At 34.4% G+C, this 20,479-nt stretch overlaps 1 protein-coding gene across 2 annotated transcripts in view; it reads left to right on the forward strand.

Annotated features, from left to right (window-relative positions):
* The first annotated feature begins 1,025 nt into the window (after window positions 1–1,025).
* Task7 (TWIK-related acid-sensitive K[+] channel 7) overlaps window positions 1,026–20,479 on the forward strand; it is a 24,752-nt gene continuing 5,298 nt past the window's right edge. For both annotated transcript variants that reach the window (XM_069816828.1, XM_069816827.1), the window contains exons 1-4: window positions 1,026–1,161; window positions 12,087–12,308; window positions 15,810–15,965; window positions 19,483–19,826. In XM_069816828.1, the coding sequence (XP_069672929.1) occupies window positions 12,182–12,308; window positions 15,810–15,965; window positions 19,483–19,826 (627 nt within the window). In that variant the 5' untranslated portion in view covers window positions 1,026–1,161; window positions 12,087–12,181. The remainder of the gene's footprint in view (window positions 1,162–12,086; window positions 12,309–15,809; window positions 15,966–19,482; window positions 19,827–20,479) is intronic.

Genomic DNA, 20,479 nt, shown 5'->3' on the forward strand with positions numbered 1-20,479 from the left:
AATGTGTCATTTCATGTTTTTATTATTATTATTATTATTATTATTATTATTATTATTATTATTTAAGTTCATTTATGCGCTTTAACATTTGGTCATATCGCAAATGTAGGATTTTGGGTATATCAGCAGACCGTGGACTGTTGTTGTGATTCTGTTTCTACTGTCGTATGTTATATATGTATTCATTTTGACTAATTTCAATTTTTATTAATGATTATGATAATGGTGATTAAGGCAGGGATGAGTCACGGCATGTAAATTTCCAATATCCAGCATTTGCCTTTGTGACTAAGGAAAATCATGAAAAAATCTCAATCAATTTATCTGATCACGGGTTTTGAACTCGGGATCTCCTGAATGACAATTCAGAGCGTTATCACTGAACCACCTCGCTCGGTCAAATCTGTCTTTTATTGACCGCTTTATTTAACAATTTTTAACTGTTGCGTTTATTTAGCGCTGACGAATTAGAAAACTAACGATTTGGAAGAAATGTATTTGTTTGAAGATGTCACTGAAAAGATGTCTGGAAAAGTAACAAAACCTATAAAAACCAGTCAGTTTTTCCGCAATCGAAGACAAATTTTTTAATTATTTATTTATGTGTTTATTTGTTTTTGTTTGTTTGTTTGTTTATTTATTTTCGAAACACAGAAGCAGCACTCTAATATATAGTACCAGTCGGGTTCGAAAGGATAAAGCTGAAAATATAGAGTTTCACTAGTATTAAACAGCAAAGAGGCATTGTATTGGCTCAGTAACAAACTAGCCAAAATTCTCTCTTCCCTGTCTGTTAATTATAGCTCCAAAAACCAAAACACACTAATGAATCTGGTAGCGACATCTAGTAACCACATCAGAATATTAATGCTTCGTGGTTGGCAATATTGCGACGTGGTGGCGTCAGTGTGTTACCATACCAACATCCACATCTTCCCTCGTGGAGCAATCAATACTGGCATGATACCAGGTTTATCTGCTCCAAGCCATGTGCAGAGGGATGACAGCAGAACACACTTCAAGTTCCTAGTGATTTTCTTACTTAATGAATAGAATAAAGTCTCTTTTAATTGAAATAACATTGTATCGACTACGTCTGTATACAATTTTGCCTAAACTGGGATGTATGTTTTCAGCAAGTGGTTCACGTAGCAGTAAAATGTAAGTAAGTGCATGTAACATCCATGATATTGCTATGTAATTAATTTCCTTGCATTCCATTTTTAACAATGATGGAAAGATTTATTTAGTCTATAATTGTAGAATATTATCAGTCTGAAAGTAATCATTTGGGTTTTCCAATTTGCTGATACCCAAGATTTTGCATTGAGAAAACCCTCCAAAATTAATTTGACAGGACAACAGAAGCCCAGTTACAATTCGAATCTGTAAAACTGGACACATTAGGCAAAAGTGAATTTCACGAATATTGATTGAGAATATGTGTAATTTACATCATGAGAATCGTTATAAGTGTAAGTAATTTGTACAGGAACAGTATTTTACACCTGCTTAATAATGTATGGAAAGCAGGTCGTTGCACGTAGGCGGAAGTGAAAGCTAGAGAAATAATACTCAACTAATTCAAGTATTCTGTAAAATCAGACAACGTTAGAGAGATGAACGGGGTCAAAAGTCTTAAATGTACAGTAAAGTGTAACTTATAGTTCAAACTAATGCATAATATTGTTCTAAAAATAAGTGAACTACGTACACACAATAACACTAACAGGTGTTGCGACTCAAATTAAATAAATCAGTAATTTCAATAAAATGATTAAAGGATATGATTTACTTGTTGGAACTTCCAACTCTCCTATTTCAAACAAACGTATTTTTTAAATAGTATTATTAATATAATAACCTCCAATTAATTCGATGCTTGAATAATTAAATAGACAATTTGTTTTCAAGTTAGGCTATGCCGCTTCATTGTTTAAATGGTGAAAATGTTTCTGATCGATCGTCCTCAATTATAAGCAAAATTTTCCATCACTTTCCTAGCTTATGCCAGCATTTAATAGATTCTTGAAATAACTTAAGTGCTGTTCGAATTGACGAAAGGAAGAGGATGAAGAAAACGTAATTGCTAACGATGAAGAAAATGTACCCCCATACTCGAAGGGTATTACACACATACATAGTCTACATACACACATACACACATATTTAAACCGTGTATGTAAACAATATGATTGTTAATTTTACATTGTATAATAGAGCTGCAGGGCATGTAGTATTATACATACATACATACACACATATATATACATACATACATACATACATACATACATACATACATACATACATACATACATACATACATATATACCTATAGAATTCTTATTATTTATTATAACTTTATTTTGTTTGAGGCTATAAAATCTTTTGTTTTAAACTAGGATTAGATACCCTATTCATAAAGTATATAATTCATATATTTTCTCCAATATTTATGGCCACTAATATTCATCCCATGTGATTAATTGAAGAATGTAATATTAATATTTTTGGGAAAGATAAATGACGTACTTGCCGTTTCTTTCCGCACACCACTCTTTGTTCCACATTTTAAAGAATCCCAGTGCGCCACAACGTGGAGGAGAGGAGAGTGGATCCCGAAAAGACAAAGTATTTGATTATGTCTCGTGACCAAAATATTGTACGAAATGGAAACATAAAAATTGGAGATTTATCCTTCGAAGAGGTTGAAAAATTCAAATATCTTGGAGCAACAGTAACAAATATAAATGACACTCAGGAGGAAATTAAAAGAAGAATAAATATGGGAAATGCCTGTTATTATTCGGTTGAGAAGCTTTTGTTATCTAGTTTGCTGTCAAAAAACCTGAAAGTTAGAATTTATAAAACAATTGCATTGGCGGTTGTTCTTTATGGTTGTGAAACTTAGGTTCTGACTTCCACAGAGAAACAGAGATTAAGGGTGTTTGAGAATAAGGTTCTTAGCAAAATATTTAGGGCTAAGAGGGATGAAGTTACAGGAGAATGGAGAAAGTTACACAACGCAGAGCTGCACGCATTGTTTTCTTCACCGGACATAATTAGGAGCATTAAATCGAGACGTTTGAGATGGGCAGGGCATGTAGCACGTATGGGCGAATCCAGAAATGCATATAGAGTGTTAGTTGGGAGACCGGATGGAAAAAGACCTTTGGGGAGGCCGAGACGTAGATGGGAGAATAATATTAAAATGGCTTTGAGGGAGGTGGGATATGATGGTAGAAACTGGATTAATCTTGCACGGGATAGCGACCGATGGCGGGCTTATGTGAGGGCGGCAATGAACCTGTGGGTTCCTTAAAAGCCATTTGTAAGTATGTAAGTAAGTATAACATTATAGTCTAAACATGTAAATATGATTTATGCTGCGTATAATTTCAGCATTGTATGATTTCGTGAACATGCATTTCAATGCTTCGTTGCTGAAATTTTAAGTATTGTTATCTAGATAGTTTAATATTTTCATAATTGTTATTTGAATGATACTAATGTTATCTGCACTTTAATTTTCCCTTGGATTAAAATAATATTTTCCCGCAATAATTTTAAGTAAGCTAGATGTACTATACAAGCTTTTATTCTTCCATTATCGTACTCTGTTTTCTGTCAACACAGTGTGAAAGCAAACATGGAAGATATGTGTCAAGAACGCTGTTGCAGAGGGAATTATCGTCAACTTTTTCAGTAAGGAAATTTATATTAGAGTCTAGCAGGGTTCAAGGAAAATTGTTTGTCCCGTTCAGTAGTCTTCCAGTGGTGAAAATCATTTAAAGATGTGCGCACTCTACTTCTATTATGCTATATGAATACTGCACGTTCCGCCTTTCCATACAACAAGCAAACGCGTTGGAAAACTTGCCCGGGAAAAACCTACACATAAGTATCCGTGAATTTTCCAAGAACATAATATGAGCTTGGTAGCACCGAGAAAATTATTCACAAACACCTAAAACTTTGAAGTATGTGTGCAAGAAGGCTGTCCAGAAATCTGACTGAAGAAAACAAAACACGACGAATTAAACTCTTTAGCACTATAACTAAGAAGGTCACGAGTTTCTGGGAAAGGATTGTGACAACAAATAACACTTGGATATGCCAATACACTTCAAAATCAGTGTTACTAGAAAGGGACGCAAACATTCTGATTCACTAATATCAAAAAGGTTAAAGGGAAATCATCTTTGTAAAAAGGAAATGACTATTGTCCTTTGGGATACGAAAGGGCATATAATAATCGATCGAGTTTATCTTGGATCACCAAGCAATGAGAGCAGTATTCTATAGTAGATCCTTTATAAAATAAACTGAAAGAAACGATAAGTTCAAAAGATATGGCAAAATGCCTAAAGACATCATGTTGATGTAAAAGAAAGCCCCCTACCCCATCTTTCAATTATGCTTAATTTTTATTCTTTGTTCCTTTTATTCATTCAGTTTTATCTTGGAATCCTGATATTGTCTCCGTTCTTTCGCTTATAACCCTGCATTCTCCCTGAAATCGTTGGTCAAGTCTATTTAATTGCTTGTAACGTCCACAAAGAATTGGATACCCTTTAGATCCCATTTCTTCACCTGAAGGCGAAGGTAGAGCCAATCTTCAAAACGTCGTAAATTTCTTATTCATTACCAGCAATGGAAAAAGTCCAGCTACACCTCTTCTAAAAGCATGTTCTCCTTCATGACAACGTCCGTCGTCACTACGTAAAAATCACACAAGATATTTTTGCTGAACTTCCCTGGTGAGTGCTGCTACATTCTCCGTATCACGTTCTCGTACCGGTGAAGAAAGGCTTTGGAGGCAAAACATTTGCTACGAACAGCCTGTTCATGAAAGAAGTGCGGAAAGGATGCACTACCGATCAAATATGTTCTTTCAAGACGAAATAAAGAATCTTTCTGGTCTCTGACAGAAGTGTAAATAGGAATTGCTGTTACAAAATTCAGAAATGGTGATATTAATATGAAAGAATATTTATTTTGTTAATTTACTTTTTAATTATACGAAGTATAGAAAAAAGTGCTATGATGTTACAAAAACAATATGCGTATGTCAGTAGCGTTTTTGTTCGTTATCACAATACTGTTTTGTTAGGGTTTATCATTTGTCATTTATTAATTGTCATTTATTATTTGGAGTATTGTGCTTTTAAATACGCATTGAATTTTGCGGATTTTAAGAATTTTTGTGTTATTTGTGGGCTAAAGAAGTCAGTATCAAATGAAAAAAAAAAAACAAACACTTCCGACATATTTTTCTGTTTTAGTTTAATAAAGGTGCAAGAGCAGCGGGAGTGGCTCGAAACAATTGTGCTTTTTATGGGGATAAAGTCATCGGAGAAAGTACTTAATGGTCCTGTCGTTTCAACACACAACACACTGTACAAAAGTTAGTGTCCATCCACAGAAGATGATGTTATGCGTCTGGTGGGATAAAGAAGGCGTCGTGTACTACGTATTGTTTCCCAGGAATGTAACCATAATTGCTGACATTTATTGCCAACAACTCAGACACCTTGCGGCCACAATTGAAGAAAAACGATCTGTAAGCAGCATCAAGTGCTGCAGCAAAACGATAATGCACGCCCGCACTCCACTAATATGACGAACGCAGCTATGCAGGAGCTTTGTAGCTTTGTTGTAAGGTGATTTCACATCCCCCATATTCTCCCGAACTTATGCCCTCAGATTTCCACTTCTTCTGTTCTTTATTCAATAATCTTCAAGGGAACTCCTTTAAAAATGCTTTACGAGCTTGACTTGAAGACTTCTTTAACTTCAAACCAGCAGATTTCTTCAGACCCGGAATCGCAAATCTATCCCAGCGTTTACGGCCAGAGATAATATAGAATATATTACTGATTAATTTCTGTCTCCTATTCATATGAAATAACATTTTTATCGCACCGAAAAAACGCTACGAAATTTTTCATCAACTATATACATTTTTTTTTTTCAATGGCGGGCAGGTACTTGACTTAAAATCATTTGTTCGCCAGTGTCCCTCTGCTGTATATTAGGAACATGACGTAGTTATAGACTTTTTGCCGCAGAGCGTTGTCTGCTGCACCATGGAAAGTGGTCTACAGCGCTTCAGTACGATGATTACGGTGACCAATGGAGTAACGGTGGAATTCTGGTAGGGGAAATGGGAATTCCCAGCAAAAACCTACCACCTAACACCATATTTGTCCACATGGTGCGAATTAAGATTTCTGATAAGAGGTGGGATAGAATCCTAGATAGAGAATACCATACATAAAATTATTATTGCTGTTGTTGACATTACTGTGATGAAATGTAAACATTGGAAGTAAGAATAATAAAGTAATGAATAAACTCACCTCAGCTGTATCATGACTGGATCACACTTTTAAAAACAGTTGACAAGATGTGTAATTCCTAGGTTATTGATTGTTGTCAGCTTGCCGGTGATGATAATACGTCAATATTACTTTCTTTGCTTACTTTATACTTTATAAAGTGTACTCGTATTAAAACAATTCTATTTTGTGAGGGGGATAGAAGTTATCCCTGGCAGGTATGTTAATAAGAATTTATGAGAGGGAGATAACTTATTTCCACCCATCCCACTCGTTAATTCGCACCCTGTTTGTCCACCAAAATTTTCACATGGCCCAATCGAGATTCGAAGCTCAGTTTCATTCACCATTGAAAGAAACGCTCTAGCCGCCCGGAATTTTGTAAAATATAGATTTCTTTTATTAATAAGGAAGTGCTTCCTGACGTGTCGTCTGTCACTGTCTATGGATAGCAATTTTATTTATCTGTAACTAATTGGCCAGTTTTGTTTATATTTAGTAGCTTAGACTCGATTTGTTCGAAATTACATACATGGAGTGCAGAGACTTTGGAAATAGTAGTATCAGTGTTTAATTTATTATGCTTTTAATTGCAGCTATTATTCAGCATCGAAATTTAACCTTGGTGAGAAATGGCCAAAAATTTCGCGTGGAGTTTTCTATCAGAGTCAAATTTCTTTCACGAGTTGTAAATCTACGAAATGATAAATACAATTTTGCTTTTCTCCCGGAAAGCCATGCTAAGTATGGACACTATCTCTACAGATGAAATTGAATTTTTAACGAAAGCACTAATTTATCTTATCAATTAATTTATTTAAAAGCTATTTGAGTTTAACGTTATTTTAATTCCGTTGGAGCCATGTTTTATCATAGTTTTTAAGAGATGGTCTGACCTAGGAAAATTATTTTTAAATTTGTTCAATAGTATCGAAAATATGGATGGTATTTATCCGTATTATTTATCATTGATCCGTATTAGTTCTCATTGTCTAAATTCTGTGTCATGCAAAATTCAATAGCTGTTTAACTTCTGTTTCCACGGCAGGTCTTCCTGAGTTCTTTGAATTCGTGATCGAGCTATTTCAATAAAATTTTGTTAGAAGCTTATGAAAAGTTCTTAATTTAGTAAATAATTTCTTATTTTATACAAAAAAAAAATATATAAATTCCATTTTAACGGGATGAAATTGAAATTAACTCAAAATGTTTAAGTAAACTCGTTACTACAACTGGATGATTATATTTCTATAGTGCTCGGGAAAAGTGGCACAAGTCAAAAATGCTCATTTTACAAAAGAAGGACAAAAACTGTCTTCACACTGGTTTATGTCGATTTGATTTTCTTCTGTACGAATTATTGTAATGGGAGAAATACATATGTCTCTTTTCCCAAGCGAGCAGATGCTCCGTAAGTTGTCAATAAACAAATAAAAAATGTTTGTGGAAACTGAATTATGCCACTTTTCCCAAGCACTGCAGATTTAAAAACCCAATTTATTCTGTAAAGATTCAATGTATGGATTGACAAGTTCACGTGAAACTTAGAGAAGATAATAGACCATTAAATAAATTACATTTTACTTTACCTAATAATTTTATTCGAAAAGTAACAAGCCTTTGTTTGAAAATTACACAATTGGTGACAATCAAAAATGACTGTACGGATTTTCTTCATAATCTATTTTCTTATACAAGTATTCGTTACAAATCCCACACCACAGACTGCATGTTTAGAAAAATATATGTTATAGAAACTAACTTCTGTCTACAGAATCAAGTTTCCAATCAAACCATTAGACAATAATGTTAGGTAGGCCTACCTACCACTTAAACATTAACATAACTCATACCGTTTAAGAGATAAAACAAAAAGTGACGTAAATGTTCCCAGAATTTAGTCTTCTACATATATTGTAGAGAAAATTATAGTCGTTATTTGTTATTTCTTCTACCAACACTTATTACTGTATGGAGACCAGTCGCACGTGGGTTTAAATTCTAAGGCAAATACTGCGACTATTTAAAATCAGAATTTTAATAAATATGTGTTTGAACATAATATTCAAATTTAGTGGTATTAAGCCTGAACATGCGCTAATAATTATTGGGAAGTACGGTACAAGTAGGTTTTATGGTGTTTGAGTTCACATAGCTTTACAACAGTGAAAGACGCCTAATATTGCTTTGTTAACAATAAGTAAACAGTAGTTTGAAGCCTTTTCTTAAGATTTATAAGGAATCATCTTCTTCTCCATCTTGTGAAAATCACTACAAAAGTTTATAGGCAGAGAGCGCCAAGCATACAAACTATTTTGTGGAGTAATAAATTACACAACTACATCGTCGGCTCTCATTATGAAGTTAGCGCAAGCATCCATATTCAGCAGAATTGGAGGCGCTGTTACTTACTTACAAATGGCGTTTAAGGAACCCGCAGGTTCATTGCCGCCCTCACATAAGCCCGCCATCGGTCTCTATCCTGTGCAAGATTAATCCACTCTCTATCATCATATCCCACCTCCCTCAAATGCATTTTAATATTATCCTCCCATCTATGTATCGGCCTCCCAAAGGTCTTTTTCCCTCCGGTCTCCCAACTAACACTCTATATGCATTTCTGGATTCGCTCATACGTGCTACATGTCCTGCCCATCTCAAACGTCTGGATTTAATGTTCCTAATTATATCAGGTGAAGAAAACAATGCGTGCAGCTCTGCGTTGTGTAACTTTCTCCATTCTCCTGTAACTTCATCCCTCTTAGCCCGAAATATTTTCCTAATAACCTCATTCTCAAACACCCTTAATCTCTGTTCCTATCTCAAAGTGAGAGCCTAAGTTTCACAACCATAAAGAACAACCGGTAATGTAACTGTTTTATAAATTCTAACTTTCAGATTTTTTGACAGCAGACTACATGACAAAAGCTTCTCAACCGAATAATAACAAGCATTTCTCATATTTATTCTGTGTTTAATTTCCTCCCGAGTGTAATTTATATTCGTTACTGTTGCTCCCAGATATTTGAATTTTTCCACCTCTTCGAAGGATAAATCTTCAATTTTTATATTTCCATTTCGTGCAATATTCTGGTCACGAGACATAATCATATACTTTGTCTTTTTTGGGATTTACTTCTAAATCTATCGTTTTACTTGCTTCAAATAAAAATGTCCGTGTTTTCCTTAATCGTTTTTTTCTTCTAACATATTCACGTCATCCGCATAGACAAGAAGCTGATGTAACCCGTTCAATTCCAAACTCTCCCTGTTATCCTGAACTTTCCTAATGGCATATTCTAGAGCGAAGTTAAAAAGTAAAGATGATAATGCATCTCCTTGCTTTAGCCCGCAGTGAATTGGAAAATTATCGGATAGAAACTGGCCTATACGGACTCTGCTGTAAGTTTCATTGAGACACATTTTAATTAATCGAACTAGTTTCTTGGGAATACCAAATTCAATAAGAATATTATATAAAACTTCTCTCTTAACCGAGTCATATGCCTTTTTTAAATCTATGAATAACTGATTTACTGTACCCTTATACTCTCATTTTTTTTCTCCAATATCTGTCGAATACAAAAAATCTTATCAATAGTCGATCTATTACGCTTAAAACTGCACTGATCCCCAATAATTTCATCTACGTACGAAGTTAATCTACTGGAGGCGCTGTACTGAAATTTATTTGAATTTTTGCTTTGTTCATTTGTTCTTTCTGTGATATGTTAGCACTTAATATTAATAGACCAACGTGCACAATAAGAATAGCCATATTACGTCTTCTAATATTATTATTACGTTATTTTATGTTTAATTTTAGTGAATTAATCCAGTGTTACGGCTTTTCCTTTGTAATGGACCTGTGATAGTCATGTAACAAGAACATTATTTTGGACCTTCTTACACTTGTAGATAAAAATACGAGTAAAGCGGAAGTACGGTCGCGAAAAGAAGTAAACACATAATTTATTATTACAAATTATACAATATTGCAAAATGTAGGAAGAATTGGATTTACTTGCTAAGAATGATCGGCGCTCGAATGGTTAAACAAATAGGACGAGGAAAATTAAACAATGGAAGCAAGGATTGAATGGACACAAGCTATTCAGATAACAGTGATGCGCAGGAATGAATGGATATGTATGGAGCCAATGTAACACTACAGTATATACCAATGTAAGATATTCATGTCATATACCGGAAGGTATGCTGTTGTACCGAACAGCATGGATACTTTCTTCTATAGCAGTAATGAGATAATGGAGAGTTTGTAGGAATGTAAATGTAAATTCCCAGAAGATCTTGCGCTTATTATAGTTTTTGTTAACTCGAGTGACTAACATGAAAATAGTAAGAAGCCGAATATATATTATTTCTTCAGAGTATCCGGCTATTAAAAGCAGTGATTTGAAAACTTCTATAAAATTAATTGCATCCTCATGAAATGTTTATATAACGCTACAGGAAGTGTAATCAGGGACATATTGCAATACTTCGCATATTTTTAGAGTATAAATGAAAACAATTCAGTAACATTAAGAATATTATATTGTTGTTTAATCAACTGTCCGAAAACATGTTTGAACCTCATAAGTGACACCAATAAGGCATCATTCATGAGGCAACTAAGTCAGGAGATAATCGGGTAGTGTGGCCAGTTCTTTTCCCCTCCATTGCATACATCGCTGACTAGATACACTACACTAATTAGACTTCAGATGTATACAAACAATTGTTCGTCCTCTGAAACATATCGTCAAGTGAGATATATCTACTGCTTGATAGTAGATATACATAACAGACAGAACCTCAATCGGAGGTAATATATATATATATATATATATATATATATATATATATATATACATACATACATATATGTAGACTATATACACAATATATGTACAATTTTGCTCGTTTTTTGTTTCCTTATCGAGATAGAAAATGTTTTATATGAAACATGTCACAGCGTATTTTGGGAAAGCCATTGATTTAATTCCCAATATGGTTAGTCAATTTAAGAGAGCAGTCTATTATGGTAATATATGACTGAAAGAATTTTAGTTTATCCTTTAAATGTGCAGAAATTTGATACGAACAAAATGTACTTTTCCTTCTGCAAAGGAATTTTACAATGTTACATTTGTTGGGGTCAAATTTCTACACGTCATAGGGGGTTCAAATTTGATTTATTTGTGACCATTACATAACACATAGCAAAAATATCCAGGGACAAATTTCACATTGGAAAGAGAAGCATAGGACGACCAATAAATGAGTAAGCTAACATGTTAATGAGTGAGAGAACGTGTTAATGGATGTGAATGAGTGAGCGAATGTGTATGAGTTAACTAAAATGTGAAGGAGTGAACCAACGTATAAATGAGTAGGCCTAAGTGAATTTGATACGTGAATGAACGTGTGAATGAGTAAATGGACGTGTAAATGAGTGAACGGACATGATTATTTTGTGAACGAACATTTGAATGATTAGACCTAAATGAATATGTAAATAAGTGAATGAGTGTGTGAATAAGCGAATGAACGGAATGTGAATAGTGAATGAAAATTTGACTAAATAAACCTGTGAATAATTATATGCATAATTGTATGAATATATGATGTATGAATGAATGTATTAATGGATCAATAAGTGTATGTTTTATATATGGACGTGCTTATATGTATATAAACTATGTAGTAAGGTAATTTTAATAGCTTTCTTATTTACAGAAAAATGAGTTCCTACAACATAGCTGGCTGCTCAGTTATTGATCTGTAAAATACCCCAATGATCAAACAAGTGAATATTTCTATTCCACTTGGCGATGAAGCGCCAGAACGTTAGAACCCTTTCTTTGGTGGTCTGCACCTTTACCTATTTGTTGATTGGTGCCGCAGTTTTCGACGCCTTGGAATCAGACACTGAGAGAAAGAGATGCGAATTCCTGACAGGTAAGTTACCATGTCAAAGAAATGTAAAAAAAGGATATTGCTTCCCTATAAAATTAATTTATCTTTATAAGCAAAAATATTATGAAATAATGTAAACATTAGGTAGAATAGTAGAAAACATAATTCTAGAAACGCCGAGAGAGATAACGGTAAGCCATTGAAAAGGAAGACCGCGTAACAGGCCAATGGTTAAGCATTCATGTGCGCTGCTAGCCTCGGTGTACTGTAAAACAATTTAAAGTAACTGACTAGTCATAATTTGCTTTCCGCATAGCCTAAATTAATTTTATGACAACTGCATACGTGTGATAAATATTTCTTAAATTTTATTTGTTATATTAGACATAAATTATGTGAAATTCTAGATAAATGCATCTCTCTCTCTTCAAGGTGTGTACAGTCGTCTCAAGAAAAAATGGCCGGACTCTTGTTCGGGTCAGAATAAAAGTTTTTAAAGCGCGGTTCACCCGTTGCCGTTTCAAAAGAAGAAGGGTATGTGGCCTTCTAATCGATCATCAAGAGTTAATTGAATGTTCGTCATTCGGATGATCTTCGTAACGTTCTGTGGTCTCGTGTGCAGGAGTTGGAGATTCAATCCCTTCTTCTTTCCCTTAGTTTAACCTCTCCCTTGTAGGTTCATTTACACGACCCACGCCACCCGGGCCTTACAGGGCCGCGACCTGTCGGGAGAGGAATTAATCTATGGATCACATACATACGTTTTGACCACACAAGGACATGGAAGGCCTCCCTGGATGAGGGATCAGCTCAATGCCAGAGGGGGATTCAATCCCGACTGAAAAAATATTTAATTGTATATATCGTTTTCTCATATATCCTTTTTAAGATTATATTATTTCTTTTTATATAGCACACCATAAACCAGTGGTTCCCAACCTTTTTCGATTGGCGACACACTTCACTGAAGGCCCACAATATCGCGACTTATTTGTTTTTATTAATAATAATATAATAATAACAACCAGTGCTTTTCTCCTGGAGGAAAATATGGTGGAACTCTGTGTAAAATATTTTATAGCGGACGTGGAGATGATCAGGCCTACTGTTCACTGCACGGGAATTTTGTCGTTTGTAAGCTTCTTTTCGTTCAACTAAGATCAAGGTCTAAGCGGTATTAAAAGAAATTTTATATTGAAAACATAGTTATTCACACATATTTCGGTTTCATGACGAAAAATGCAAGAAGAAGGTGTCGGAACGCCGTTCATACGGATTCCGCCAGAAAAAAATCACTGATAACTTCTTTGTAGTGTCGGACATTGTGTTGTAAATAGGTCGATGTTAACACGCAATCGAAGATTCTAAAAAGAAACACGTAGCAAATTTAATGGCATTAAAAGAAAACACAGTTATGTGTCAAAAATTCCAACCTATCTATGCTGGTTATTTTAGGAAGCTTTATAAACAGTTATTGTTATCTAGTGTCTGAATGAGATGAAAGTGATAATGCCAGCGAAATGAGTCCAGGGTCCAGTGCCGAAAGTTACACAAAATTTGCTCTTAATGAGTTGAGGGAACATCCAGGAAAAAAAGCTCAACCAGGTAACTTGACCTAAACCAGGATTTTAACTCGGGTCCGCTGGTTGCACGGTCAGACATGCTAACCGTTACGCCACACGAAACTATTATGATAAAACTATTAAAAAATACATTCTCTTATGAACTTAGCTGAGGACCTTCCGCATATGCCATATTCGCTTTTCTGAGACAAAATTCCAACCAGGCATTTTTTGGGATCACCGTACTCTTGTCTTATGTTTATTCCATGCTACCGATATCTTTGCGCTATTATAACCGCATTACCAGAGACTTACGCAATATGGGAATGTCTTGTGTTTTTTCACAATAATTATTCAAAACTTCCATGATGTTCAATGTGATGTAATTGTTGTACCATTTTATAACATTATAGAAACATCAAACGTTTTGGAGTTAAGTACATTTAACTGCATCACCAGAGAAAACAAGTACTGGTACCTTGAGTCCTGAAGACTAGTTCTTAGGCTGGTATTCATAGTCGACACTTTGTATCACCACTTTGCAAAGTGATACTGCAATTTACAAAGTTCCAGCAAAGTATACTGTAGAGTTACAATTTGTTTCGTAACGTATGTCTCACAATGCCTTTCAAAACAAGTGAACAAACAAATGAACGTATAACTCTTTTGGCTGAAGCTGGAAGGCTAGACAATTTCTCATTCCTTATCTTCTCTTCTGGTGGGGTTGATAAGTAGCTCTGGCACGTCCTAAGTTTCTATTACACGATGCAAGACCTATATACAGAATTTTGCACACCTTTGCTCTTTCTTACTTATTTGTCCGATTCCACAATCTTTCTCGCTATCATAACTTAAATACTCGGTCGCAATATGATAACACGCTAGAAATAACACTCCACACATCATCTCTATTCTTCATCTTTCACTGTTACTACTTCTTGTCACTGGAATTCTCTGCCGCCTGAAGTCAAGGGCTGCCGAACTTTAATTTCTTTTAAATGTAAATTAGAAAAATATCTTATGATGAGTTGCCAGACCTAATGCATTGTAAATATTTAATGCAATATATTCCACTACATTCATTTTTATTTTTTGTTTCTTATTTTTATTGTGTAATCATGTAAATCGTGTTTATTTATCACTTAACACCAATATGTATTCCACTGTGTTGGTGTTTTTATTTTTTTTTTTATTATTAGTCTATTATTTTTTTATTGTGTACATTTTATTCAATTGTCGGTTTGTGGTTTAATTATGTGAATCCTACTTACTTGTAATCTAATATTAATATGTATTCCAATGTGTTTATTTTTATTTTTACTGTGTACATTTTTTATTGAATTATCGGCTTCTGTATTTCATTACATTTATTTTTATTTTATGAGGTAATTTTTTATGTAACTACCTCTTTTGATCTCATTATGTACCTAAATCGTATCAGTATGTAATTACTTGAATCCGATCCAGTTGTATGTTCAACTACATAAGCAAGTTTTAATCCTGGTTGAGTGTAAGAGAAGGCCTTATGGCCTTAACTCTGCCAGGTTAAATAAAGCCATTATTATTATTATTATTATTATTATTATTATTATTATTATAAAACTTCGCATGTGATTTATAATCCTCACTGGAATGAAAATGAGATAGGCCAAAATGACTCGATTATTGAAGATGGTGTTGGTATTAGTGATGGTCTTAAGAGTTAAAGGTAAATCTGAAGTATTTTATTTCTAACTTACGAGTTTTTTTTTTTTTTTTTTTTTGATAGAGGAGTATATATTGAAGTCACAAAACAGAATATATACCGGTATTCGATTATTAGTTTATTTCATCTCATTTAATACCTTTGCTTCTCTCGGCTCGTATTATTAACTACCCATGATAGTAAATACATTTAATTTCTTTCATGTACTTTTAAGACTAACAAATGTCTCACAACTGATAACTTTCTATGATAATTAATAGTCGCTGTATTACACAGAAATGAAGGAGAACTTGCTGAAGAAGTACAACATCTCACATGAAGACTACAAAATGATTGAAATAGTCATCATTGAGAACAAGCCACATAAAGCAGGGCCGCAGTGGAAGTTTGCAGGAGCTTTCTACTTTGCTACAGTTGTTCTGGCTATGATAGGTATGTACAACTATTTTAGTAAACGTGTCTTAAAAGATAACTACATGTATTACACTGAATTTGCTCTTAACATCAGGACTAATTTTAAGAACATATTCGATGTTTTATAGACAATAAGCTTATTCTTAAAATTCTTACTTTAGTACTTGGTTGCACACATTTATAATTAAAAACTCAAGTTTGGTCATTTGGTTTACCAACTCAGAATTTTAGGCCTATTTTATGTTTTACTTCATTATTATGTCAATGTAGTATGTTTATCAGAAGAAGAAAGTAGTAACAAAATACATACTAAGTACTCCAATTCATTTCCAATATCTCAGTCCAGCATTACGCAACAATATGAAAAAGCTTCAAACTTAAACTAATACTAAAACTAACAAAAATAATAAAGCTGGGATGAAGCCATTATCCAAAGTTAAACCGTGTTCACTTCATTTTTCTGCCCTATATACACTTTTAACACATATCATTGATTAAATTTCCAACTTCTCTATTGTGTTAATATTTAGGATTTACTTTGCTTGACTAGTTTCGAAGTCAGGCTTTGAACAAAGGACCACAAGACTTCGAAACTAGTCAAGCAAGGTAAATCTTAAATATTAACACAGTAAAGAAGTTGAAAATTTAATCAATGCTGTATTCACTCTTCAGCCCTCCTAATCCATATCAAGATTAAAAGTATATAGTATAAAACTTGTAGACGAATTTCAACTTATTATACACCGTGTCCCACTTAGAGGGATCGAGAAATAAGTGCTAATTTAAAGTATAAATAATGGTTTTATAACATAACTTTTTGAATAACTTGATGTAAAAACTCTCCGAGTTTTGAAGAATGGTCAGTGCAACTCGATGTGTGAGCCTCGAGCTACCCTGAAGACATCCAAAAGGTACTCAACCTTCTGCCAAGTGTTCTATAACATTTGTGGAATGATTAGCGCAGCTGCATTTGTAATGCATTTTCTCAGTTTTTCTAAAGTGTCAACTGTACCACGCTGGTACACAACTTTCTTTATAAAGCCCCAGAAAAGGATCAATGGGCGTCAAGTCGGGCGACCTAGTTGGTCAGGCAAGGGTTCTCCTCTTCCGATCAACTTATTGTGAAAGTTTGCATTCAAGAAGCCACGCACTGCTTCATAGTAATGGGGTGGAGCCCCATGTTGCTAAAAAACCGATCTCAGGGGGAGCTGATCAACAACAAAAGTTCTGCAACATGTCCAGATACACATTCCCTTTGACTGTCGCCTCGATGAAGAAGAATGGTCCAATGAAAAAATGCTCTACTGAATGGCACCAGGCTTGTTTCCACGATAAACGTTAGTGCCCATGCACATGAACATGCAACTGTTTTTAAACCATTGGTGCATAAACTTGGATAGTTTCTGCATCTTGTCAGATGTAAATCAAAACAATATCTTCATCTGATTTTAAATGGTGAGCATTTATTTCTCAACCCCTCTAAGCGCAAAACGGTGTATTTAAATTATTTCATCTCAATTACAATGTTCAATCATCTCTATATATTATCTTCAACGTGTTTATAGCCTATTTGTTTCGTTGTTAAGTGGAAAATGAATCATGCTAATCAGTACTAATAGTTTTTTCTTTATCCTTGTTTAACCTCCTTCCTAGGTCTTATAGTCAGTGCCCATAGACGAGGATAATTGTAGAGTGAAGATTCTAAATGGGCTAAGTGCCTTAATGAGAGAAAAATTGTTATGGCCGTCAAAATGATTTATGTGCTAAGACCAGTTTTCCTCTAAAAACACTTTGTTCCACGGCAATTTGAAGTAATTCTTATACTTACTTACTGGCTTTTAAGGAACCTGGAGGTTCATTGCCGCCCTCACATAAGTCCACCATTGGTCCCTATCCTGAGCAAGATTAATCCAGTCTCTATCATCATATCCCACCTCCCTCTAGTCCATTTTAATATTATCTTCCCATCTACGTCTCGGCCTCCCCAAAGGTCCTTTTCCCTCCGGTCTCCCAACTAACACTCTTCTTATAACTACTCATAAATGGCATTTGGTGCATCTACGTCGTATTTTCATCCTCTAAAGAGATTAGGCCTAGTCTAAGTGTGATTTCTCTCACTTGGCCAATATAGCTCTTGCTGCTTTGTTTGTAGTTTATGTCTTATGCACTTATTAGTGAATCTTTTCATAATCAATATGGATGATACAGCTGATAACACTAAGACCACAAAAGCAGGAAATTAAAATACGCTGATTTAAATCTTCACAGACTCTTGAGCGCATTTCTTGGAAAACATAGCTCTACAAAAAAAAATCAAGTCAAATAGTTTCTTCGCCAGATTTTCTATAGTGATTTTCCTTAGTGATCATTAGAAATCTTTGTGTAGACTGTAGACACATGCAAAAGTAAGGATAAACATGAAACAGCTTCAGCAAGAAGTCAACTGGAGCTATATCTTACGGCTTGAATCTTCCAGAATATGAAAAATGAAATGTTTTGTGCAGAGGTTTTAGTGTCCATGACATAGTAGCTGTTGAGATGTAATTGCTCGCTGATATCATTAACTCATTCAAGTTAAATAATATGCAACAATTTCTTTGAGCACTGTACTTCAGGTATGTATGATTTTAATGATACAGTGGTGAAAATTGTATGATGTTTAAGCTCTTTGTTTCTGCTAAATTATGCGATATAAGTGATGTAGGATGTCTCCAATTAAAATATTTATTCTAATATAAACTTACATTGCAACCTTACATTCATAGATTTCTGCCCAAGGGCAGGTCCTTCACTTAACTCAGCATTCTCCAATATCCCCTCTTTTCTACCTTCCGTGTGAAGTAATTTCCATGGAAAAGTTCTGAGTTAACAATAGCAATAACAAAAAGTTATTGTTTAGTCAACTGTCAGAAGACAGGTCTGAACCTCACAAGCGATACCAACAGAGCACCACTTATGAGGCAACTAAGCCAGGAGGTAGCGGGATAGGGTAGCCAGTTCCTATCCTCCTCCATTGCATACATTCACTGTCTAGTTACATACTGCTTTACACTAATCAGACTTCAGATGTATACAAACAATTGTTCTTCTTCTGACATATCATCAAGTGAGACGTACCGTCTGATAACAGATGTACAAGAAGTCTTCCATTTTATTTTACTCCAGTCCATATGAGTGGGACCTTCTCTGTACATATCAGCCAGAACCTCAATCAGAGGACAAACAAAAAGTAACGAGTAAAATTATAAGTATTCTGAAACAAGTTTAAGCTCCATTTCCAATATTCCTGTGGAATGGAAAGTGAGGGAGGGTGGTGGACACGGTTGTTAGGTGGTCAGTGGTCCACCAAAACCTTCCATAGTGTTAGCATTACTCCTGTTCATATCTCCGAACACTTTTAATGATTCGCTTAAGATAATAAATATAATGTAATGTTAAATTTTATTCTATTATTAGCTATACAACATTATGTGCAAATATATTTATTTTAACAGTAACAACATTTCAACTGTAAAAATCATATACTTTTTTCCAGGATATGGACATTCAACACCAGTAACAATAGGAGGAAAAGCATTCTGCATGGCGTATGCTATGGTAGGAATACCTCTAGGACTTGTTATGTTCCAAAGCATTGGTGAGCGTCTCAACAAATTTGCATCGGTGCTGATCTGTCGCGCGAAACGTTACATGCGTTGTAAACGCACGGAAGCAACAGAAATGAACCTGATGTTGGCTACAGGAATGCTATCATCAGTAATCATCACTACTGGTGCAGCTGTCTTTTCCAAATATGAGGGGTGGAGTTACTTCGACAGTTTCTACTATTGTTTCGTCACGCTCACAACTATAGGTTTTGGTGACTATGTTGCTTTACAGGTGTGTATTGCCATTTATTTATTAGATTCATGTACTGTATTTATTTACTTATATACCTATTAATGCAGTAACTTCTGCATTTACCTAATTTATTTACCTATTTATACATGTGTATAAATTCATCTACTCATGTATTTATATATTTATTTGCTTTCCCATATAGTTATTTATTTACTTACTTATCTATTCATCCATTTATTTATTTAGTCAATCATTAATTTATTAATTCGTTTATTTATTTGCTTGTTTATTTAACAACATGCTCTTAACTGCAGAGTTCGTTGATAACAGTGAGATATTGAAATAGTTAAAAAGTGACAAGGAGAAAGGGTTTGGATAGAAACTATTGTGAGGTAGTCTAGAATTTGCCTATAGTCTGAAAAAGAAATCACGAAAGTATCAATCAGGATAATATGAATTGGGGATACAACTCCTGATTTTTCAACAACTGTGCAAACACATTAATCCATGGCTCGCCCATTCACTGTATCTCTAAAGGCTGGTTCACAATAAACCGGAAACGAGAACGAGAACGGAAATAATGTTAAATACATTTATAGCAGGAGCAGATAAGTTAATCAACAGTTAATTTCTTACGAGTATTTATCAATACACTTGAGTTTGTTATTCTTGAGTTACTGAAATAATTACGA

The sequence above is a fragment of the Periplaneta americana genome, chromosome 17, assembly GCF_040183065.1.
Source record: "Periplaneta americana isolate PAMFEO1 chromosome 17, P.americana_PAMFEO1_priV1, whole genome shotgun sequence".
In the NCBI taxonomy this organism is placed as follows: domain Eukaryota; kingdom Metazoa; phylum Arthropoda; class Insecta; order Blattodea; family Blattidae; genus Periplaneta; species Periplaneta americana.